This window comes from Diplotaxodon limnothrissa, linkage group LG7, assembly GCF_057381915.1.
Source record: "Diplotaxodon limnothrissa isolate DT_005_m linkage group LG7, D_limnothrissa_male_GT1.1, whole genome shotgun sequence".
NCBI lineage: Eukaryota > Metazoa > Chordata > Actinopteri > Cichliformes > Cichlidae > Diplotaxodon > Diplotaxodon limnothrissa.
In genome coordinates, this window is record NC_140602.1 from 6,315,489 (window position 1) to 6,341,466 (window position 25,978).

The 25,978-nt window shown below is 40.6% G+C and overlaps 1 protein-coding gene across 1 annotated transcript; it reads left to right on the forward strand.

Moving 5' to 3' along the window:
* The first annotated feature begins 3,209 nt into the window (after positions 1-3,209).
* Positions 3,210-24,746, forward strand: rassf7a (Ras association domain family member 7a). Its single transcript, XM_085357269.1, has 6 exons — positions 3,210-3,544; positions 19,027-19,224; positions 19,925-20,853; positions 22,448-22,607; positions 22,699-22,806; positions 24,454-24,746. The coding sequence occupies exons 2-6, from the start codon at positions 19,122-19,124 to the stop codon at positions 24,483-24,485; spliced, it is 1,332 nt and encodes a 443-aa protein (XP_085213395.1). The 5' UTR covers positions 3,210-3,544; positions 19,027-19,121; the 3' UTR covers positions 24,486-24,746.
* Positions 24,747-25,978: the final 1,232 nt, after the last annotated feature.

Here is a 25,978-nt window from a genome sequence, read left to right on the forward strand (position 1 = left end):
GAGGGAAGAAAATGGTGGTGGTTTCAACAGGGGAGATGGAAATGGATGAGCCTTAGGAGCAACTTCATGCTATTCATTGTTGTTGAATAATAGCCAACAAAGACAGTGTCAGCATGCATTCCCCTCTCTTTGCTCCCAAGTTGAACTGCTGCCAGACACAGCCAGTCTATTTTTCACTCTCAGAGCCATCTTCTTGCCTCTCCTGAGTCGAGTTATGGATGGGTCATCTTTAGACAGACTTACAACCACTTGGTCGTTGAAGTATTGCCTTAGTTTATAGCTGGTGTTTCGAAACCGCTGTGTGACATTTTTACTTTTTTTTTTTTTTTTGAATGCAGATAAATGATAAAGAACTACTTGAAAGACTTGCCTCGAAAAGTGCAGGTTTTAAAGCTGTTTTGGCCTCATCTTTGTTTTCTTTAGCGTCTTTGCTGAATGCAGAGGCGGAGCTGGAAATTGAGAAGGGGAGGGGGTTGCAGGAATGTTTGAGTCACAGGAAAAAAGGGATGATATGTAGAGCTTGACAAGGGGGTGTGGGGTGGGGCACAGCAGTGGGAGGTACCCTGAGGAATGCCTGGAAGGTGTCAGCAAAGTCTGGGAGGCTTTGGACTGATTATCCTTTACATCACAATGCCCTCTGTCTTAAATTAAGTGGATGTGGGTCTGTGGACGGACGAGCAGATGATCCATTTACAAGTAATAGCCCATCAGGACCCAACAAGTGTGGTTACTTTTTTAACTGTGGCCTTTTGGACCTAAGCACCACCTCAGGAGGTTGTTCCCCTATTTTATTCAAGAGGGGTTTAAATTTTGTCAGACATCATAGCTCTTAGATGTGTCAAAAGCTTTGCTGTATAGACAGAACAGTGAAACACTTTACACTGATGGGAACTGACCCTCCGTGAGCCTCTGAGTCAGCCTGGCTAAAAGCTACAGAATTCTTCGCAGGGATCTTTTGTTTTTTGCATGATTTAATTCATCAAATTAATGCAATTAATCCCCAACATCTATTTTTGGAACATCTGCTTTATACAATGTGCACGCTGGTTATTAGGCACCGTGACTGCGTGTCCTCATTAGTTTGGTTGGAATACAGTTTGTTGTCAGATGGAGGCAAAGTAAAGAAAAGGATGACAAAGGTTTTGTTGATCGTCTGCTGCTGCATCTTTGCATCAGAGTTCCAAAACTACAAAGGATTAAAGTAGAGGGGAAGTAAAAAAATTGCTCTGATATTTTGTGACACTAAAGGAAAATTGTGAAATTGGCCTTTTTATTCCCTTGGACTTGGTTAGTTTTTACTTAATTAATGCCACAAAACACATTGATTATAAATTAACTAAAAAGAGGTGTAACTAAATAAGAACTGATGTATTAATTGAGAATGCTAAATGTCACTTATATGTCAGTATTGGTGTATATATATTTGCACCACTTTATAGTTTAAAGAACTTCTGGTAACAGCAGGTGTTCCTGTAAGATATGCTGCTGAGTATTTGGTCTCAGTCTTATTAATACAAGCAAATTTTTGGGATTCTCATCAGAAATATTTGCGTATGTTTTCTGTTCATGTAAAAGAGTGTATCAACTGCTACATTAAAAAAAAAAAAAATTATCTGGTTAACATGCAAATCTGTAATCTTGAGATTACATGTTGCCTCTAGGTGAAAAGTTGGAGGAAAATATATGACATGCCACCTGGAGCTGTAAAATGTCCATGGGTACAAATTGGTGGCGCGATCGATTGGTATCAGAAAAGCCTCAGGGCGATATGTAGATTCATTGAAATTCTTCTTTTTATGCATTTTGAAAATGTATTATTATGAAAAGTCAAAGGAAAAGATATAACATGTGCTTTTGAGCTCAACCTGTGTCTCAAATTTATAATGAGGTTGTCAGTAGTTCACATAAGAAAACTACCACTGTGGTTAAATGGTATGCAGGTGTATGTGTTAGACATGAACTTATTACTTCCGCGGCTGCACTTTGTTTTTCATGTGCGAGGCACAGTGGAGGGGTGCCAGACAGAGAGCGGGGATTGCTTCATACTGAAAAGAGCCATAAAAGTTTTATTTTATTTTTTTCAAAACCCATGAACGTGTTCATTTTAAGCCGTGACAGTCTGAAGGGTGTTGTTTTATGTTGCTATAAAAACTGGTAACAATCAGTTTTTAATGTGTGCTTTATTTAGCATCATATAGGCTGTTATAGTCTCGGTGCTAATATATTAGCTGTTTTGCTTCATTATCTGGGCCTCAGTTAGTCCTCCTTTTAAACTCGAGATGTTTGCTTGCTTTTACATAACGTCTAAGTGGCCATTTTCTAGTTTCTTCTGTAGGGAAGATAGTGAGGGAGAAATAAGACACTAAAAAAATAGTTTACGGTTAAGATTGAGGGAGACGTACGGATAAAGATGAGGATAATGTCAAGAGAGTGGGGTATGGCTCATGCTGGGGGCTCCCACACATTCTGCCTAGCCCATTGGTCATGCATGTCTCAGCTCTGTGTGTGTTTGTGAGAGAAGGTTATGGAGGTAGGAGCACAACTCAAGATTGTTACATTATTTTAAAATGTTAAATAGTTTCTATCCTACTTTTGTAAAGTAATGAGTTTCTCTTATAATGTGACTGTGTTGCTTTCTGGACAGTAGTCATTAGATTTAAGTTGCTTCTTTCTCTCATTTTCCCACAGGGCGTTGCCTGACTCAAACACATGCACGCACACACACAAACACACACACACACACGTTGTCCAGTTCCACCTGGTCTGTCGGACTATGACCTCATTCCAGGAAAAGGAAGAGAAAATCACCTGACAGACTCATTTGTGTAATCAGCTGTAACCAGAGGCCACTGCGTGTATGTCTAATGCCTCGAGCTACTGATTGTGCTAACAGCAGGGAGTTTATACTGCTCTTAATTTTTAAATTTTCCTCTAAGTAGTCCTTTGTGTCATTCAGAAATACAGATTGCGAACAGAAGAACTGCAAAAATTGATGCTGATAGAGTACGGCAACACACAAAACACTCTTTCAACTACCTGAAAAAGGGGGGAGGTGATCTGATCTGTCAGCACAGCAAGAAAGGGTGGGGAGAAAAAGAGTGAGAGAGAGAATGGACTGGCGGGGAGGGTGTGTTTCTGTGTGGGTGAGAGAGACGGCGAGGAGGAGGAGTGTAGAATGACAGAGGGAGAGAGAACTCTGGCACCTCTCAGATCTCGGCTGTGGCGAGGGCTCCTGGTTGAAGCACATTCCTCAAGCAGCCAGCGACGAAAAGGCAGCGGGACAGTGCGGAGGAGAAGTCGCGACATCCTTTAAATCTCTTCGTGACCACATAGGACTGCCTCTCACCTCCTCTCGGCTCACGCACTGCTCACACAGACACTTGCTAAGCTGCGTAACGCACCAGCCGCTCAACCAGCTCTGCTGCCCTGTCAGAAGTAAAGGATTTCCCCGATTGAGGCACAGGGACAGAAAGAATAAAAAAAAACTGATTGAGGAAAAGAAATTTAAATCACTGAAGAGGCGGAAAGGCTTCTCTTTTACTCGGTAAGTGTACGGGCTTCTTTTGGTGATTGTTTGAACGTGTCCTTGACTGCTTGAATCACGGTGTCAGGAAGTTTCTCTGAATACAGCCGGCTTTGCCGTATGTTCCAGCATGCACGTAAAAACCTGTTATTATTACTACTATAAATACTGTTAGTTTTTATTATAAATGGCGAGTTTCTGTTTGTATTGTTGTTTGAATGGCATAATAATGAAGAGACTCTTGTGTTATGTCTGTAGAGTGATGAACTGTGTCTTTACATGTACCTGTTGACACTAGACCCGTCACCCAAGTATTCTTGCCTGAGACAAAAGGACCCAAACCTGTTTGGAGGAAACCTCATTGACTGTGCACTTGTGCAATTATGCCCCTTCCCCCCCTTTTTTCTTTAAAAAAAAAAAAATAAATAACTTTTTGTGTCAGTCACAAAGCCAGCCTGCCTGTGCAAATAGAGGCTGTCCACAAGTGTAATGTATCACAGGCTGCTCTTTTTACTACCCCAGGATTAAAGATTAATTTATGAAAGTCACGGGCAGAGTTCAGCTCACTTACTGCACGTTCCGTGCTATACATCTCAAACACTGTGCAAATCTAATGCACCAAATCCAGTGGAAGTGAGCCTATATAAACGTTGACTCATCATTATGCATGGCTAGCATCTTAGTTACAGATTCTCAGCATGGTTTGTGTTAGACAGTGAAGCTCATTAGCAGGCTGTATTTGTTGTCCAATCAGGGCTGCTGGTTTTAAATCCCTCTCTCCAGGAGGGAATTTTTTTTTTTCCAGGTTGTGGGAGTCAAACAGTTACACCTCGTGTGTTATCTCTGTTAGTATGTTTCACAAAGTTGACTTGTTTCCAGAAAGATAGTGTCAGAATAATAGATGGTTAAGGGAAGGGAGCCATATGGACTTTGACCCAAGCGCTTGGTTCTAATTATTTAGTTTTAGGTTATGTAATCGTTAGCAGTTGTTATACTACAGTGTGTAACCCTTATTCAAATGATCAGTCCCACCTGATGTTTGCTCAGAGTTATCAAGGACAGTAAATTTATTATCCTAAGTAAATGTAGTGGACCATATTTGCTTGAGATCTTTGAAGGGAACAGAAGTATGACGATTTAATGTACTAGAAAACAGAGTGGCTATTATAGTCATAAGAAAAAGCCACATGTGAAACGTGAAAGGCACTTTTAATTAAACATATTGTGGTTAAAATAAGATCCCTTTATGTTGCTCAAGTGTTTCCAGCTGTCAGTAGAAAGTGACTAAAGCCTGCTTGAATAATGCCATGTGCCACTTAGCATATCCATGATGTAATCGCATCATATTTGCCTCGGCCTAGTGTCTGCCCTTTCACAGCTGCTATAAAAACATTTTCTTTTTTTCCACCTAAATTTCCAGGAAAAGTTCGTCTCACATACATGATTTTATTTTATTTTCCTGTTAAGTAATAGTGACTGAAATGCAGCCCATTAAGACTGCGTTATTATGTTATTATATTAAATCAGATTAGATTACTGCAGTCACTTCAAAGCCATTTCCAAGCAGCTGCTCTTCATGGCTAAAATTGTGCTTCTATATATGCGATATCACTTAAAAATAACGCATACAAATAGTTTGAAAGTAGAGCTGCATTATGACTTTGGTTGTGTGTACAGGAAAATGTAAGATGTCCCATTAAAAAAGAGGAAGTTGGTGGACATGCACAGCTCATTTGTCTGGTGCAAAAAAATCAAGCGATTATAAAGGAAACGATCAATGTTGGTTCAAAACATCATTCGAATTGTTGCCAGGTGCATTTATTTATGTCATTTTTTAATGTCACTACAGGAGGTACAAAGTCGCTAAGTTCCCAACAATAAAAAGAAGTTGTGAGCAAGTGGAGCAGGGCTTTGGTTGCAGATACAAAAGAAAGTTTTGGCACCAAACTGTGGCTTCTGTTTACGTAAAACTATGAATAAATAACTCTATTGTACTATGAACATATGTGAAGGCATATCTGCTGAAGGTTTGAAACTATATTAAGTCGTAGCACTTGCCTCGATGTTTTCAACTTCAACGGCTATATTTCTGCAGCAATTTTTTATTAATATGCAACAATAGCCAAAGGGAAGAGTATCCAGTTTATCATCACCAAGGTAAAGCCGGCTGAGCGGCAGGTTTAAGAAAATATTAATGCTAATGTTTAAAACTTTCACTGCTGCATGGCCCGGTGGTAGGAACTCTGTTATGAACTATATAAATGGTATTATCTCATCCTTTGAAATATTTTCAAATGAGATAATGTGATTTAAAAGGCGGTATACTCCCTATTCCTAGGAATGCATCATAAAACGTTCAACTTTTATTCTCAGCCTTATTTTCTCTCTGCTACCCTTCAAGTCTCCATCAAGTGCTTAGATATTTCTTATTTTCTGTCACATGAATGAGCCTTTTTAGCATTGAGACAGTAGAGTGTCCTGTGAGAGTGGTTGTGCCTTGTTCTCTGCAGTGTTATTTTTAATGCTCTTTTCCTGCTTGAATACACAGATGGACTCCTCTTCTAGAATAGTCCGTCTGTCTCTCTCCGTCTCTGTCAGTGTGTCTGTCTGTCACTCAGCTCACATGGCAAGGAAGGCAAGCCTGCCCATGCACAGCAAGATATCTCTTGGGATTCTTGATGGGAACTTTCGAAGTCATCCTTCATGCTGTGAAGCGTCTGAATTTCTCACAGTCCTTATCAGTAGCATTTCCGTACTCCTGCCGATGCACTCAGGTGCAGATGTAATTGGAAACTCTACGGCCACATGTTGGTGAAATAATATTTTTGCATGTATGAGGCTGTGATTATTTTCAGGCGGGTGGTTTGAGCCACTTTTTCGTCTTTTCCGATAAAACTGTCTTTCTTTCTCGTGTGTTGCTGTGCTTACCTCACTTGCTCTCTCCTGTACTTTTCCGTGCGTCCTTCCCCCTGCCTGTGCAATGTGACGGAAGGTAATGCTGTGCCTTGCTCATGTCGGATCCATTAGGGATGAAAGCACACTGCAGTGATAAAAGATTGATCCAGTACTACTTGCATCACATCCCTCACATCTTGCTCCCTTATCCTCCCTCACACCCCTCTTTCCAATCCAAAGTCAACCCAGTTTTCAATTTATCAAATCATTTGTACTCCTCTAAATAAATCATCCTCACCGAGTTTACTATGGCAGACGTTTTCCCACAGGATTTCATAAAGGAGAACACAGTCTTGTAGGATGCTGTAGAGTCTTACAAGTTCTCACTTATGAAATTTTCTCGATGGTGTGTTTATTTAAAAAAAGAAAAAATTGGGACGGCTCTGTTTCAGTGTCTCCTTTCTTTAGTGTTCTTGCTGTATCGGGTAGGATAGTATGTACTTTGCTAGAAGAACCAGTGAGAGACTGGCATCCAGCCCAACACACACACACACACACACACACACACACACACACACACACACACAGGCCTTTTCTTCGCCTGTTTTATCTGAAGAGGCAAAGACAAACACAGCAGACCTGTAGTTTCAGCAGAGAGGTTATAATTACTGAGAGGAAGGGAGGATTTAAAAAAGGAATTTCACTGTGGCTCTGTTTTGAGATTTTTTAGAAACCTCTCTTTTCAAGAGCACCTGGCTTTTTACTTTTTATGTGTGAGTTGTAAAGCTGTACAGAAATTTGTGGACTGATTATAAACAAGTGTTGAAGTCTTTTGATCCTTGAAGTTGGAGAGGCATTTCCCTGAGGCAGTGAGGCTTTTTTGTTTTTTATGCCAACTTTTCTGAATTGTGCTTACTTTTGTCCTCAGTTATCCCTTTCAGGGGAAGCTGTTGAAATAATTCGAGGTCACCGAGTGACACAAATAGCCACAATCTCCCTTCATTCATCTAACATGTTCAGGTCAGAGGTTACCTAAAGCCATCTACTCTCAGAACCATGCAGACTTGGTCCACCTTAGGATATGTTCCCAAGTAAGCCCAGCTGGCTATAAAGTTCATCTGAGTCACTGTTTTCATGTCTTATCAGGATAAACTTCTTGTGACATTGTCAAACCAATAGCGTCTTATTTCCTGTCGCTATTTGACACCAGTGGCAGGTTACTGTTGCTGAGGTAATGAACAATCTGTGTCTGTTTGTAGGCTTGAGACGCATGGACAGACACTCAATGTGTAGTCATTATACTGCGGTAAACATCTTATTCCCGCTAGGATGGTCATGTGACCGTTTGTGTTTGTGTGAATCTGTGAATATGTGTGAGAGTGAGCGAGCAAGCAGCAAGTTGCTCCCTTGCTGAACCAGCCATGCTATACCGATTCTCTGCACACAGAGCTCTCTGGGCAGTAAATAACACGGTGCCTCAGCCGGGGGACCTGGAAAGGTCCACGAGGGGGGTCAAGACTCCAACAAGAAAGCGAAAAAAATATCTGCCTCTGGGAGCAGAGATAGTAAATCATCATATAGGACAGGAGAGAGGCAGGTGGATCTGACAGATTTGCCCATCATGCTGAGAGGCTTGACGGTAGACCTGTCATTGAATGTTGATATGGTAGATCAAGCATAAAACATGCAAAACAAACCACCATTGCTCATGGGTAGATGTAGGTAAAACAAAAATTCTCTGGAAACTTTTGGTCTGAGAGATTCGCTTATACATCCTCTTATAAATACACCAAACATGACAACATTACAGCCTATACATAATATTGCTACTTCATTTTGATTGAAGTACAAAAACAGGTTCTAAGTAAACAAAGTTACAAGAGTCTAATGATCCTGTAAGCCAGAGGTAGGCAACTCTAGGCCTCGAGGGCCGGTGTCCTGCAGGTTTTAGATATCTCCCTGTGTCAACACACCTGAATCAAGTGGTTAGTTCATTCCCAGGCCTCTGGAGAACTTCAAGAAATGTTGGGGAGGTAATTTAGCCATTTTAATCAGCTGTGTTGGATCAAGAACACATCTAAAACCTGCAGGACACCAACACTTGAGCCCTGGAGTTGCCTACTCTTGCTGTAAGCAGTATCAGTACGTTTCATGCAACCCTATGGAGTTGAGTCTTCATCACCTGTACAGTTTACTTTACTGCGCTTCCTTTAACCCTGTGACAGAGACACCAAAACTGGTCCTTTATTTCATCCAGAGCGATAAGCAGATATAGGAAAGATACAGACATATTTTCAGCATCAGATTACCGTCATACCTGGGCCCTGCTCCAAGACTTAACTTTACTGAGTTTCCTGGATATCTTATCTGGGTAAAACCCTCAAAAGTGGAGCATGTCATAAGTGTTATTTATAAGATATATATTTTTTGTAAGTTTTATTTTGATATATCTCACATTTGGTATTTCCATCTTTATGCTTGCTACTTTTAATATTCCTTCATTAAGAAACACCTCGTCATTGTTCCATCTTGTCCTTGTTATTCCAAAAGGGTAGCTAACATATCTCTCACAAGTATACTCAGCCACAGGATCCTTGTCAGTTTGTGTATATACTTGTGTATCCATACCAAAGATCACCGTGGTGATCATGTGGAAGATCTTAGTCCCAAAGGTGCTCCAAGGATGCTGGAAATCGGCACCCTGCTCTCCTACTTTTTTCTGATGCACACATCCGTCTGCTGCACTGCTCGGGCATCGTCGTTACTCCTCTCAAAGTAATGATGGGGAGAGAAAGTCATGCGTGACACCACCTTCCCATCAAACTATAAATCATCTGAACCTTATGATCTGCTTGCAACACAGGTATTTCATCATTCACTTTCTGTGCAGTTGAGTATAAAACTCAAAATTATACTATTAAGAGCACTGCGTATAAGAAACAGGTCTGAAAGCTCGTATCAATTTCAATTGTATTGTTTGATCTTCTCTGTACTTACTCAGAGTTTGACTTATCCTGTAAAAATAAGCATATATTTTTAAAGTAAGGTATCTAAAAATGTAGCGTGTTTTTTATTTATTTATTTTATTTAAATAGTTAAATATATATATCTTGAATGTACTCCCTAAGTTACTCTGGATCTTTTTTTATCTTTTAATGTTTATTTGCTCCACTCTCTGACTGATGTTTTGTTTGACTCATGTAACATTTAGACCACACACATGTGACATCGCAGTTCTGTGACGCATTGTAAATACCAAAGTGTTTACCTGTTTAACCCCTTAGGAGCCTTTATCTTAGCGTACACAAATAGCGTCTTTGTGGAATGAATCTCCTTTCCTGCAGATCTTATCTTTGTAGCAAGACTTAACAAGGTCCTGCTGCAATATTCTACCTTTAGTTTTACTTACACACAGCCACACACACGCACACGCACACTCTTGGTTGCTCTCACTCTATGGCTGTGCTGTATTCCTAGCTAAAGGCCAGGCATGTTGAAACTCCCTAGGTAAATACTGTAAAGGTGTGAGGATGAATGTTTTGCATAGCTGAAGGTCCTTAGCGATGGAATAACATGTTAATTTGTACAGCTGGTGGCTGCTTCTCAAACTTTCTGGCTGTCTTTCAATGATTGTCACGGTCGGGACCCAGCTTTCAGTTTCAAAGTCGAGTCTAATCAAAACCAGCAGTGAATGGACTGCATTAGCTATAGTAGTCACATGTGAACTGCCCATGTAATGTTCACGGCCTGTAAAAAGAGACAAGTGGAATTCCTCACTTTGATCTGTGAAAACATGCTTCACACAGAGAGATGTATGTGCTGGAGTTGTGTGTTTTTTGTTGTAATAGTTCATCCCTGTGCAAGAATGAGCACCTGCTGTATCCTTAAGTAATAACTGCCTCACCTAACAGGCAAACAGACCTGTGATGGACGGGTGTGTTGATAATGATGATCTGATGCTTTGAGATTTCTTTTGTGCTATTTTTGTTGCTGCAACACAGATATAGATATATAGATATAGATATATAGAGATATAGATATATAGATAGTAGAGGTGGGAATCACCATACATCCCACGATACGATATTATCACAATACTTAACGCACGATATGATATTATTGCGTTTTTTTGTTTTTGTTTTTTTTGTTTTTTTTTAAATATCTGCGATATTCAGATTCTGTAAATAAAGGTAAACTTTATCAATATTCATTTTATCTAATATTAAAGTCTCGCACTCAGTCTTTCTCTCATTTCAGTCAGTTTTATTGTTGACAAACGGAACGGTTTGTATTACATACTAGTCCAACTTAACTGAATGCAACCATCTGGTACAATTATAGCTATTCTGAACTATGCAATTTATGAAAACTATGCAGCCCCTTCAGCAACTGAAGAATTTGAAAGTAAATTAAAACAAAATATAATTTTACATTAAATAAAAAAGTTTTAAACTTAATTAAAATAAAACATGTCTTAAATTAAAATAAGTAAACTGTCATGTTTATTGCTGCCAAAAAAAGTTAAACACATTTGGACAGTGAAGGAATGTCAAGATTCTTGCTCAGAAAAAGGAGCTGATCAACATGCTCTGAAGTCAGAGCACAAAAACTTTTTTTGTAACAAAATATCGTTTTCTGCTGTCCCTGTATCGATACATTATTAGCAAACAAAATATCACGATACTACACGGTATCGATTTTTCCCCCACCCCTAATAGATAGATAGATATATAATTTTTTTTTTTTCTTCAAACTTGAGCAACTAATGGTAACTCCCTTCAGCTTATATAAGGACTGACGAGTGTATGTTGCATCATGGATTGCATGGACTTAGTAGAGTGTGATGAACAAAACACCACCTCTCTCAGTTCGGAGGCTCTAAAGTCAAAGGAGTTACTAATTCCATGTACTTTAAATACAGTTAATCATATCAAATGATAAAAAGTAATTAGACAGGGCTCAATACTTAATTATAAAGATTGCATGTTGTCAACCCTAATCATTGTTTTGCTCTTTTGCATTCGAGGCCTTATTCTGATTTTGCTTTAAGATCTAGGAAAAAAAAAAAAACGAGAAAACAAAAAAACAAGAGTAAATAATTGATATGAGCAGACATGGAAGCGACCTTTAAATTACTAATGAGTTTAGCGTCAAACTTGTGACACTGGAGGATAGCTTTCCTCCTCAATGGCACATGCATGGGCACATGGGCACATAAATAACATGTGCTGGAAAATTCAAGACTACAAATTTTCCACTTATGTACTGTGTAAATTGCATTTGTTAAATTAGTGGGTTCAAGCATAATCATTTTTGAGTCAGGCTCCCTGGTGTCTATACTTATTCTCATGTAACGTATTATTTAGTCTATCTGCTAACTGAATATCTTCTTCTGCGTGTCTGTTCGTAGGCTATATATGACCATGTACTTATTGCGCATCCTATATAAGTGGGTCTGCCACTACTATGTGTTTTATATGAGTTTGGCTGGGAACAGAGTGATATCCTCCTTCCCTGGCAAGCACTGCTGAGTCAGGTTGGGAGTATATAATTACATATGGGTACCCATCAGCAGTCAGAAAGTCTTCTTCTATGGCTCACCCAACAATATAAACTCCTGTGCTTGCAGGGCTCAGCTTGCAGGCAACCAAACCAGTCATCCTGAGCTGAGCTCTCAGTGGAGGCCAGCTTTGCTTGACCTCTCATTGGCTATGTGAAAAGGACTTTATTATCATTCTCACCATTAGCTGCTGGCTCTATGGGCAGATCCATGAGTCAGCGCAAACAAATATGTCCCCTGTAATGTATTCACCTCCGCTCGGCTTCCAGGCTTGAAGCAAATAAGTGAATGGCGACTGCCAAATCAGGTATGAGTAAGTATTCATCACAGTGCGGTGAATAATGCAGTATTGTTGTATTGCGGCCAGGCCTGTGTAAACTATTGTGGCCACGTGCTTATAGGTGTCTAGTTTATTGGCTTACAGTGAAATCCAAAATTGTGCCACGAGTTCTTTAAATTTCCAGAGTAGAATAATAAAAGCAAAACCTACTTTCTTGGGCCATCGGTCCATTTTGTTTTCATCGCTTTTCAAATTCATAATCGCGTTAGGATTGGAGCCTCTCCAGGCTGGTGTTGGGCGAGAATTTGTAATTTCAAGAACTGAATTTGAACAAATGTTCTTTGTATGACATCTACATATGCTCTTCCTCCCTTGTGGTTAAGGGCAGGTTACGATTTGTCACTGTGAGTGCTGCTGGTGATTCACGGTGAGTGCTGTTTTTACACAGTGTGACTGCAGGGGTATTGACTGCCAAGGGTGATGGCAAGACTCTGAACGGCCATTTCAAGGTGTCCTTCAAGTGGAAGTAATTGAGTTTAAGCTGTAAACTCTCACTGATCATCAGTTGCATGCTTAACGCAAGGACAGCTTGTATTTTATTTTAGATATATGTATGATGCAGTGAGTTGCACCATCTGATTTAGAGTTAACATTTAAAAAAGAGCAAAGCAAATGACATAACTAATCTATATCAAGATCAACTTTTTAAATGTGTATAATCACCCTCATGAAGCTCATTTTTAGCAGCTTTTTATAACTACTCTGATTCTATTAATACTATATTGTTTCCTATATTTGCCCTTGCAAAGGTTCTGCCTGTGTTAATGAACCACTGATCCACTTTCACTGAGATTTCACACTTGGATTAGGTAATCATTATAATGGAGAAGGCTAAAAGGCTGGAGTGACAGATCCCTGTATGGAAGTATGACAACCAAAGCTTATTAATGCTGTTTCTGATTCTTTTGCGCTCAGTCATTAGCATGTCAATGGAGTAGAAACACAGGCAGACAGGGGGCATTTTCAAAAGGGCTTGTCAGTAACAAGCACTTGGACTTTTTTCTGAGAAATATTTACCAAAATAATGTACTGTGAAAAACTGCATTATTCATCACGTGTGTTGAAGCTTCACTGAAGCTTTGCTAGTAGAAACCCAGGCAATTGTTCAGTCTCTAATCAGCAAACATCGTGTCTGGAGCCTGGCCCTGGACTGTGAGGAAGAAGTGTCACCATCAGTGTCACACATAATTTTACACATAAGGCTACCCTAATGCTCGCATTAAATTAAATGTGACTTTGCAAGAGGAAACCAATGTTTATTCTCAAAAGTAGAAGAAATGTTTCCATGTGTCACTTACTGACCCTTTTTAGAGTTGCTTTCCTAGCACCTAAACAAACTTATTGACCACTAGTGAGGTGTGTATACATGGAAACTTTAGTGTTAATTTGTGCAGTAGAAGCCCTCACCCCTTGTAAATGTACAGCACTTTCCTCACAATACTCAGTGTGCCTCTGTCTGCTGCTGGCACTTGGTCCCTGCTGATAATAACTTATGCAAAGGAGTTGCTGGTGTCCGTTGGAGAATTTAGAAAGCGTTTCTTACATGTTTTCATCATGTAAGGTTTGGAAGGAGCTCTGTTAAAGATACAATCGCTGCTGATAAATACATGAGGCTAGGCTAGGCTTGTTAGCGTTATTAATTTAAAGCAACTCCCTGAATACCTTCTAATTGTGCCTGAAGGCTGAGTTGATCTGGGATTGCACAGATGTTTTATCCAGTACAGTACAGTTCAATCCCAGAGGCAACTTTTAGTTAAAAATGTGCAGGTGGAAGAAGAGAGATTTAAATGTATGGGTACTGGGACTACTAATGATTTTTTTTTGTCTTTAAATTCAGTTGCTTTTTCCGTCATAGTTCTCCTGTTCAGATATGACCTATCATTGGCCTTATCAGTGAATACATGAACAGTTTAATGTGTAAATTAAGAACATTTCCATTTTTTAGTTTGTGTCCGTTGCAACTCTTTTGCAGCCAGTGTGCAAGACAATTGAGATTTCAACATGTAAAACCAGTTCTATTTGCTGAGGCTAAAGAACACTTTTCTGCCACTGTGAACAATTTTTAGTGCTGTTCTCAACTGATTGTGTCATAGAACTTTTTGTTCTCATCTTTCTGTGGAACATAACCTGTGCTGACGTAGTAGATACTGAAAAATGAAATAGGAGGAGGTGTGACAAAGAATGCGAAACAAGGAAGCCAGGCAGAATGAAATAAAATATCTGTATTCCATTTTATTGGTGGTAACAGTGCTTATCTGTGGTAACACTCCAGAATGGCAGTAAAAGCTGGTGTGTCAGACGACTCAGCGATGCCAGAGGCCACAAAAGAGACAGCATTGTCTGCTGAGTGTAGAACCAGAGCAACAATAGTCTCTCTGCAGTTTAGATGAGACCAGGCTGTTCTGTGCCAGCGTGTTGCTGTCTCTTTGAGTGTTTGTCTTTGCCAACCTGGAACAGAGTGGCACTGAGGGCCTAGCTTCTCCCAGTACTCTTAATTGTCCTTTAACAACAATATTTATCCTATTATATACATGTAAAAAAGCGTGGGACAGGGTCTTATTTCCCCTGCGTATACTGATAGGGATAAATGTTTGCATGCATTTGTTGCTACGATCCATTGACAAATGCGATGTAAACTCTGCCCTTTACTCCTGCCATTGTTCCTCAGACTCGTGTTGCTGCCCTTACTCAGAGCTGGAGCAGATTCTTATAAAGATAAGCCTACACGGTCTGTCTTCTTTTTGTGAACTCCCAAACATATACAGGCATGCATTCCCAACCTTTGACCACTGCATGTGCATGACACAGGGTTGTGTACTGCCCCTGCACACACACTCACATTCATATTACACACCCACACGTAGCCTTGAGCATTTAGGAGCTCTAGTACATTATTAACCCTGCTTGGAATTTTTCTGCAAAGCTTTTGTTTCCGCAGGTTTCCTAATATTGTGTATGACTAACAGAAATGACTTGTTCAGACCTTTAGAAAGGAAATTGAAGGTTAAGGTGTGTCTGCCCTGCTGCATCAAACCAAGTGCATTGTGCTTGAGTGTCAGCTTTTATGTCTTTACATGTCTTGTGTGTTTATATGTATGTAGGAAAAAAGGGGATTTGGAGATTGGGTGTCTTTCAAAACACTTGATTCCTGTCTGAGCAGCCTCAAATGTTTGAACTTTAGGGGGGGGGGTTTGGGTCCTTGTGACGTAAATGTCGTCATCGGACCACGACCAAGGTGGTCGATTGACAGCGTGGACTCGTTTGTGGAGAATTTACATTACAATGCACCAACTACGCATGCGTCCAGGCAGCAAATTTCAAGCGGACTTCAAAGAAGTATAACAGGAGTGGCTAACTCGGTCTTCTGGTCTCCCGCTGTCCGTATATGCAACCAAGTATAATCTAGGCTTTAAGTTCCCATCAGTTCACAGCTTGAGACAGATCAAGCCTTGTGTATTTGCAGTGCTGTGATAAAAGCCACTTTTTCTTTTAGTCAAATTTACAAAGCAGATGGGAGACCTGTATTGAAGAGACACAAACAGAGGCATAGACAGGGTGATGAAAGACACAAAGCAGGTTTGCTAGATGGATGAGTGATAATAAGGGTGGCACATTTTCTCTACCACTCTCTTTTTTTTTTAAACTGTCAGCATTTTTTCTTACATATTCGTTGGCTTTCTCATTTATGCACTGTCACTGTCTTTTTTTATCTTTCATTATATAAAAATGACTTATGTGTATTCCTTGTGAAATTCACCAGATGAGCTCCTCAAGTGGCTCTTTTGTGAGTGTGTTCTTATCTGAGCTTGGAGTCAGAGATTATTGATTACTGTTTATTTCTCTTCAGGGGATTTGTGACTGGTCAGAGTTTCAGTGAAAATTGCAACCTGTTTTTTGTCATGGGTAAAGTTGGGTATGTGGTGGTGTATTATTATTATTTTTTCCATTAGAATTGGGTAGGGTGGGTCAATGTGAGTTTAAGGTGTACGGTTGGAATTTAATTCCCATGTGGGGACAAAACTGATTCGTAACACTAAAAACATTTACTTTTCTGTTGCTGCAGCAACTACACAACAGGAGAGTCACTTCCTACATTTAGAATGAGTCACTCACGCGGATTCATTAACCTTGATAGTTTGCCAAGTGAAGCGTTGGAGAATGTTGAGTACATTTAAGCTTAATTATTTATGTTTTCGTTGTCTTTTATTCCTGCTGATTTACAAGCTTTTGTTGTCCTTTCTGCCTTATTAGGTGTAATAGTGAAGTAATAAAGCTCACAAAGTAAAATAAATGAAGGATGACTCTGAGTGATTGCCTTCACACCACCATCTGCTCAGCTGTGAATGCTACTCTGCTGCATGTGCTGCCAGACAGTCCTGAGATTATTGGAAACAGTGGATTTGCTGCCTGAATAACTATTGCCAACTGGACTCTGTTCTACAAGACACACATAAGATGTGTGTCAGGCAATATATAAGGCAGCTGATATCTGTAATAGGCTAAAATCAGGCTCTAGCATGTTTAGAGGCTCATAACATGTGCACAGCAAACTGCAGCTGGTGTTTGTCCATAGCATTTGCATATTTATGTGTTATATTGTCAGTGTATTCCCACTCTTTATCTTTGGTGATTTTAGTCCATGTTTTTAATGGTACCTTTGGTTCTCCTCCTCCTGTTTTTCCACGAGAACTGACACAGGACTCCAGAGCTGTTCTGAGAAAATGAGCTGGGTCAGGCGGATGTCTGGTTGTCAGTGTTGCTCTGCCTTTGACAAAAAGAATAGACAGCAACCTGAGACTAACAGGCCCGTTTGTTTCCTGTTAGTTTATCACATTTCACTAGCCAGGAGGTACAAGAGCTAAATATCACGGGAGAGTGACATTCTGTGCTGGGAGATGTTTCTGTGTTTGTATTCTCATTTAATCTGATTGTTATGGTGCATAAAAATCTTGGATGTCTAATGTAGGAAGTTTTAGATGAGGTGCTGCGAAGAAGTTGCAGAATAAGCCTTAATGTCAAGAGCTCAACCTCTCCTTTAGCTCCGTTTCTGTTTCTCTCAGGGTTGTTTCCGATCCATGATGGTGCCTTCCTATAAATTAAAGTTTGGTTTCCAGCCTTTAGTTTTCATTCCCATGCTTGAAAATGAATGTTTCTTCAAGTTCATATGTATGTGTTCATAAAAAGCCTCAGAGCTAAAATAAACGATTGTCTACACATTCTGTCAACCTGTTAAGCTTGATTGTGCATTACAACATAGCACACCGTGTGCCCACTCAAAGAAGAGCGTTGACATCTTTGCTTGCGTTGACATTTCTGGCGTTGGAGTTTGATAAGCACTCCCTTTTTCATATCAGGTTTCATTCCAGATGAAATCATCATACACGTTTCATCCAAATAATTTTTACCTCGTGTGATCATCCATCACTATCTCCCGCTTTATTTCCTATGATCTCATTGTATGTGATCAATCTCTAAGCTATGTGTTTTGGTGCCACATTCTGGGATGCTGTTGCCACATCCATCGGGTCTGTGATGCTGTTTAGATGCCAAACAAATGGTAAATGGTCTGTATTTGTATTTGCCGGGGAGCAGAGTTCTTGTTTGGTATCTAAACAGCGCAGAAGTAATGGTAGTGTGGACCAGGCAGGTCAGAGGAAGGGTGGGGCGAGGCCTTTGTTACGAAAAACAGGAATTCTTCCGGCTGGAAGATGAAGTCAGTGCATTCCTCCAGAGCAGCTCCCAATAGTCAGTGGAGCATTGAAGGAAGGCCATGGTGAATGCTGGGGCTCAGTTTTAAACACCTCCCATTGAAAACCAGAGAGACAGACAGAAAGAGAACACCATCTGTCACACTGTTTGGTAAAGAGTTGCCTTTTACCCACCTAGGCTACACTTGCTGTGCCAAGTCCTTACAGATAACTCTGCCTGAGGCCTTTTTATGTGTACGACAGTGTTTTATTACCTTGTTTTGAAGTGTAGCTGTAAAAGTACAGACTGACAGCAGGACTGCACATAATGAAATTTCTTTAGGTTAAACCTGCTGCCTGGACGTGTTTTAGACTACCCGCTGATCAACTGTGGAAGTCTGATGAAACCTACTTGTGGTCCTGCTGAGGCCCGTCAAACTGAACACACGTACACACATTTGTTCCATCTCTCCTGCTATGTTTCGTACACTCCCAAACACCCTCTTCAAAACATAGACACACTTGAGTTGCTCCACTTTCCCTGTCTGTTCCCCTTGGCACTAAGCTATCATAACGGCTTTGAAGGAGGGCAGCAGAGCGTTTAATTGGGTTACAGATTGGCATTTATGCTCCCAGGTCCACACGATACTGCCGGGCTTTTAACTAACCACTGGGAACTTAATAAAACGCCACAACGCTGTACCCATCAGCTGCCAGTCTTTTCTAATTCCATGATCCATGTCTCAGCACAGCAGATTTTGGATGTCAGTGCTGTTTGTTGTATAAACTGGTATTTCTACAAAACGTACAGTAAGTGAGGGCAATATGTACTGTACATCAACGCTTTCAATGCATCATGTTTAGGTTATCAACAAGTTGTGTCCCATGTGTTGGTGTTGGATTACATAAGCACATTGAGCTCACGTTTTTGTTTGCTGGGTATTCTTGTTACTTTGAGGAAACTTTGTTACAGTAGCACACCTCTTACTTTCTTCTCTGCTGTTTAATTTTTTTTTCACAGAGTTAGTGCCATGCAGTGGTAAGCTGAGGAAAGCCAAGCTGAACTGATCTGCTCTGAAGACTTTCTTACCCTTCACCGTACCCTATCAGTCCCAGATGGAGCTCAAAGTGTGGGTGGATGGAGTAGTGCGGGTTGTCTGCGGTCTGTCCGAGGAGACTTCCTGTCAGGATGTGGTCATTGCTCTAGCACAGGCCATTGGTAAGTACCTCAAACGTTGTCATCATTTCATGACACCAGCTTATCTTTAAGCCTGCTTAGATAAAAGCTTGGCATTTAGATTTTTATGCATACACAAACAAGTGTACTGAAGCATCGCAGAATTGCCCTCATCCTGTTCTTTATTAACCTTTTTGCTCTCCGCTGACCCAAATCAAGTACGCTGCTGGATTGTCAGCAGGTCAGTTTGAATTTGAGCCGGCACTCTGTCCCTATATCCTCCGGCTTTATTTGAGCTATACGCTGCGGTAGGATTGAACAGAACTCCAGTTTTAGCGCTCTCCTCCTTCTATGAGCAAGCTGCTTGCCAAGTCATTAGGGAGGGTTTGTCCTAATTTCAAGGTCCTTGTGGAAACTTCAGTTTATTTGAACATTTTTCACATGTTGTGTGGCTCTTACGCAGCTGCCTTTTATTCCAGTCCACAGAGGCAGAGATTTAGACGTATCAGCATCGTCATAATGCATCTGATGTCATTTGTTCATTATTTAGAATTGGTACGAGGACATAACCCCACAGTTTTATTAAAAATAAAAGAGCGAAGCAACTAAGAATACAAAAAATTTGACTGATGTATATCATTTTTTAGGAATAAAAATATTGGTGTGCTACTTCTTTGTATGGAAATATTTAGGGTAGGAGGTTTTTTATAGTCACTCTTTATTTTTTCTGTCTTTGTCACAGGTCAGACAGGCCGTTATGTTCTTATTCAGCGTCTAAGGGACACAGAAAGGCAGCTGCTGGCCACAGAGAGGCCTCTGGAGTCTCTCGCAAAGTTGGGCCAACATGGCAATGAAGTTCAGTTCTTTCTACGTCGCACTGGCCCCAGCAGCAGTGATGGACCCGGCTCAAAACAAGAGAGACCTAATCCCCTTCCATTGCCTAAGCATCCTGAACCAGAGCCTTTGAAACGTAGCCAGCCTAAAAAAGCCCTGACCTTTAACTTGGGGCCTTCCACCTCTCCTAAGACCAAGGCCAAACAACTTAAGAGGTCTCCACGGGACTCTCCAGAACAAAGAGCCTCCCCCTCTCCTTCATCCAGCCCTCTGTCCCCTCATATGTCATCCCCTTCTCCCTCACTACCTATAGGCCCTTCAAAAGATGAAGTATTCAGGAAAGTTCTTCAGCAACAGGAGAGACTAAGAGCCATTGAGGCCCAGTTAGAAGCCCTAGAGAGGGAGTCACACACCTGGGAGCGTCCCTACCCATCTCCATGTCCCTCACCTCTTTCTGATGCTCGTTTGCAAGACGAGATGGACGCTTTGGAGCAAGCAATGCGAAGGAACCAGGCAGAGCTTGCACATGAGCAGTACTGGGAGGAGGAGCTAAAAGCCGAGGTAGAAAGCGAGCGAGGAATGCGAAGGAAGCTTGGAGAGCTCCATACAAAGCTAGATGACTGTGGACGGCGGCTCCATGAATTCTCAGTTCGCTCTGCTCAGCTGGAGGAAGAGATCCAGCGGGAAACCCAGACACAAGGGAAAGCCACAGGACCTGAGGAGTCGTTTGACGCTGTAAGGGAAGAGTTACAAAGTCGAGAGAGACATGGGACAGAGCTAGAGGAACAGCTATCTGAGACTGACAAGGCTCTGGAGAAAGCAGAGTCTCTGTTGCAGGTAAGGAGAGAGGTCTGTGCTTTAGAAAAAGGGCTGTAACTCCACACAAGCCCTTCTGTTGTCATTTCAGGGGTGCAGTCCATACCCTTTTTTGTATTACTCAAAACAGTATTCATGTTATACACTCCAATAAACAGTACGTCACGAAGCCTCGTGCATATTGATGAAACTGCAGTAATATGATTGCTGAATGCTCATATTCTACCATGTCTGAAAGTGCTTCATTGTCATGAGCTATTTACAACCTAGCTTAACTGGTTTAGCAGGTATCATCTTTTATGTATCGCACTTTCTAAATACGTGGTTACTGACTGTGTTTATATTATGTCGGCTTATATATGCATATTGTATTGTTTATAGATTTAAAAAAAATATTAAAAAGATTTGATTTGTAGAACAAAAGCCTCTTTTATTGGATCTATTTCTCAGCCTCAGCGTGTTGTAGTTTAGAAAGTCAGTTTGCTTTTGGTTGTCTTAGATGTGGCTTCATCAGTTTGAAGTGAAACGTGTGTTTCCTCTATGATAGTGATAGTTCAGTTTTTCAAATCCTCATGCACTGAAAGCCCAGAGTGTCCCATTCTTTGTCCTGTAGGCCACAATAAATATCAAAATATATCGTCACTCATGCTAATGGGGATGCATTTGTCATGAAACATTTTGCTGCGGAACAGAGATTTTTTTTTTTTGGGGGGGGGGGGAATTGTACATGCCTGTATAAAAACACCAGGTCATAACAGGTAACCAACAGCACTGTGAGTGCTTATAATCCAAAAGTAGCGCCAAAGGCATTTTGCCACCCAGACAGTAATTGTATGGAGGGAATGAGAAACCAGTATTTCCTGTAAATGAAATATTAACCTGACAGGGTATAATAAACCTCCGTTCGTAGTAATGGAAAGGGTCTATGTCAGCTGATCGGTTGAGGCAGCCAGCCGAGTCTTTAAAGTGTTGGTGGTGATGAGCACAGTGTTCCTGCCATCAGACTAATGGAGGAAGACCTGCAGGTATGAACTGCCTCACCAGAATGTTGTGGTCCAACATCAATTACTCAGAGACACACACTTATTGGCTTGTTTGTGTGCACCTGAGTTCAGTCTGCGAGCCTAAAGGTGATGCCACTGCTTCACAATGTTCTTGAACACCAGCTTTTCAGTAATCTGAAGGCATCTGAAGACAGATTTAAAGGGAAAAAGCAAATGAGCTTTGGCCAGTATCTATTTATAAGTTTGCATCAGGCTGCTTAAATCTGACTGAATCAGAAAAAGTCTCATGGCACTTGTGGTGATTTGATTATTCATTGCAACTGAAACTGTCTAGTGACGTGATGGGCAGTAATCTTAATCAGTGACTGGAAGGGAGACTTTTAGAGTCTAGTGCCCCCTTGTGGTGAAAGCAAAAAACGTTCATTTATAAATGCAGTGATAAATTGTCCCTGCAATTGTGCAGATGGGACATATACCCACTACTAAACATCCTTAAATATGCATCCATACTTGAAAATGTGTAATAGTTTTATATGCTGCACCCACTTTCCTTTACAGGTAAAATACTTGTCTTAGATTTCTCTCACTGATCCACATTCTTCCCATTTCAGGACAAACAGGATGAGCTGGAGGAACTGAATAAGGAGCTGAGGCAGTGTAACCTGCAGCAGTTTATTCAACAGGCGGGTGTCCTGCCTGTTCAAACCAACTCACGCACAGAGCTTCAGGAGCAACTGGAGCAATTTCTACAGGATGGATACAGGGATGGAAGTAAGGAAACAAAACAATCCCTCAAATATTAATATTATGTTATGGTATACTTGATTTGTGTCATCTAAAGATATTTCTTCTTTTAACTCAGATCAGGGTGTAATTCAATTTGAATCTCCACCTCGTCCTACTGCAAAGCAGTTCCTGGGACATCCACGCAACCTTCAAAACCCTCTAGTGTCCAGCCTCAACCCTGAGGGTGTGTATGTGTGAGACCCCGCTGCTTCTCAAGTCCACAACCCTGCTCCTCTCCTGCCCTGCTCTGTCCATCCCTTGGTCCCAGAGCCCCTCACCCCTGCCATATTTTCTACCCCAGCTTGATTGGGTTTCGGGCTACAGCTGTCGTTTATGGTGTTGGGTAGTCGAAGCATCCCTATGGTGGCTGTCCCTGCTGCTTCCCAGCAGCTTTCCTCTGCTCTACATTTAAAGACATAAAGACCTCTATGGCTAATTTTCAGTCTTCTGCAGATTCTTGTCCTCAGCTTTTTACAGTATTCTTAGAAGTCCATCCAATTTGTCACATATTCCTGTATGCTTTAACTTTTGTGGGTCTGTTTACTCTGTCAATTTCCCTTACACCTTGTTCTCCGCATCTTACTATATGCTTCTGTACTAACAGTAGCTGCTTTTGTTATCCTTTAATGCATTTAGGGATTTGCTGCTAACCCTTTTCCCCTCCTCTGTAATAACAGAGTGGCCTTTCCACCCTCGAGTCAATAATCGACTATCAACAGCTGCTTTTCAAAGTATTTCCATGTAACACAGCAATCGCACTGGGAATTACTGTGGCAGGCATTCTGATTGTGTTTGTTGTTTTTGTTTTTTGTTTTTTTACTCTTGACATGAAAATACATGCCACCAATGTAATTTCAGTTTGCCTTTTATGTATGGATACTATTTATAAGAGGGATGTATCTATACAATGCCTTGTACTTTGGTGATGCTTGACCAAAGAGCAAGAGCCTTTTACGAGGGCTCTGCAAAATATATTGCACTGTCCCATTCTCTTCCCATGTGAAGCCTTGGTCCCTGTGTGCCTGCAAAGAAATGGTATCTTCCTGCTCTCTTTCTGGAGACAGTGAATCGTATTTGGTGAGCTTGTATCTCTCGCAAGTCCATTTTTGCCAAACTTCATGCTAAAAGAAGAGATTCATTTCAAAAGTAGTGCCACAGGACCAGGGTTTGTTAAGATGCTTTTCTTTTCCTCCACTGGAATGAATCCGCCTGGTTCCTTTGCTTTCGTCACACTTAACATTTGACCTGTCACAATTCGCACTGTACCTCAGTGTGCTGTAGATTTAGGATCGGCTTAGTTCACATACGTAGATTCCAATAACAATCATCAATCAAACAAACAATGGGAGCTATCATCCATAAGTGATCCTGCAAACCACCTTAAATCAATATTTATTGTGTCTTAGCACGTAATATCTCATTATATTATCTTTGTATGTGTCTGTTTGCTGACAGGTCAAAGTGACGTGTGTTGAAGTGTGCACTCTCTTTACCTTCTGCTGTGTGATGCGGTTTTCTTTTTGGGGTTATATCAATTCTCTCTCCTTTGGAAACAGACTGCATCCCAGTGCTTGTTATAGACACAGCTTGAAACTGCGTGTGTTCAATAATACTCATCTGACTGCAAAACTACAGTCATGGTGCTCAAGCCTTGTGGGAGCAGGAATGAACCCAGTGACTGGGTTTGGGTCTATCTGTGTTTCTCATAGGGTTATGTGAATATCTTGATTGACCCAAATCTCTCGTGTTGTGTCTTAGCTGAAAAGTGTTATTTTTTTCTTTCCCTCAATACAAAGGGATCATCATCCCCATATATTTTTGTGTCTTGCAGTCCTGACATCCCGAGACTCGTCATGGAGATAAAACATGGACCGCAGGGCCAAGGAAAAGTTGTTCACTGTTCTGTCACCATCACCTCTTATTTAACCCTTTCCTTTGTAACGCTCATTTATTTTTTCAATATACCATGATATATATATATATATGTATATAAATAAGACAAATATATTTACAGAGTTTTCCTACTGTAAACACTGCAGAGTATCTGTATGAAATGTAAAATAATTAGGAACCTTTGACCTAGAGAAATTATTGCAATAACTATGTATTTAAATATAATAAAATGTCCACAGTGTTTTAGATAAACTTTTATTGTCTGACTGGTTTTTGCTACACTCCTGTTCAAATTTTATTACAGACATATTTCTTTAAATGGTGCAGTCCATTAGAATCCACTTTCTAAAAAGGACAGTGGCACACAGCATGCAAAATGCATTATGAATATATTATATGTACTGAAATATGCATGTTTTCCTCATAGCGGGTGGTACAGTACATGATGTGAGAGTGCACAATAATTTCCAAAGTTCACAAAGCGCATCCTTGCTTGTCTATGCATCACAGCTGTTCCTGTTATGGATGCAGTCACACAGTGCATCTATATGAAACTAAAAACAGGAACAGGAGCATTGCTCTATGATCTGTTTAGCTGTAAATAATGTTGGCGTTCCTTTGACACTGATGATGTCAGTTTAATCAGTGGCTTTTCTTTTCTTTCCACTAGAGGAGATGCCATTGCTTCACTACAACAAGGTCAGGTGCATCGAGTGTCTTGTGTCGTTAAATTGCAGACGTGCTAAATTATTATGCAATTTGTAGTTTGATTGTTATGTAATTTGTAATAAGAATCACCCTGTACAAAAAGGCACGACACATTTGTGCTCCACCCCTTTCCTGTTTTGTTTACTCTGGAGGGTAAATATTCTGGCTGTCACACACTGAGTGACGCGAGCCTTCCTCTCTCTCCGGCTAACCCCCACCTGAAACCCTGTGGACGTCTATAAATACTCTCATGTACTGATACTCAGCAGGTATAATTACAGGGAGAGTAAATATTTTTCTTCTGTCTGTCCATTTAGGTGTGTCTATTAGAAACTGTGTCCATCCATCAAAAACATTGATTTATTTTTTTTTCATCTGCCTTTTCTGCTTTGTGCCAATTTTAATGACTTGTGAATTATGGAAAATTAGATGAGACTGCCAGTTTTGATATTATGATCAATTATGTGGAACTGGATTATCCTGGGAAGATTTAGAGCTGTCTGGCTTTGTAAGGGTTAGATAAGCTTCAAATCCTTGTTTAGGTCCCGGTGTCTGGACAAGCACAAGCCTCATGTGACACTGATGCCAACCTGTGGACATAGGAGGAATTACAAAATGTGCCCTTTTCCTAAAGGAACCTTTATAGTTTCCTTTCACTATATTAACAGTAATATTCTGATCTCTTCAAATTATGTAAAAAAGAAAAGTTGTTACTTGAGGACCCTTCACTTTTTTCTTTCTTTTAAAAAAAAGAT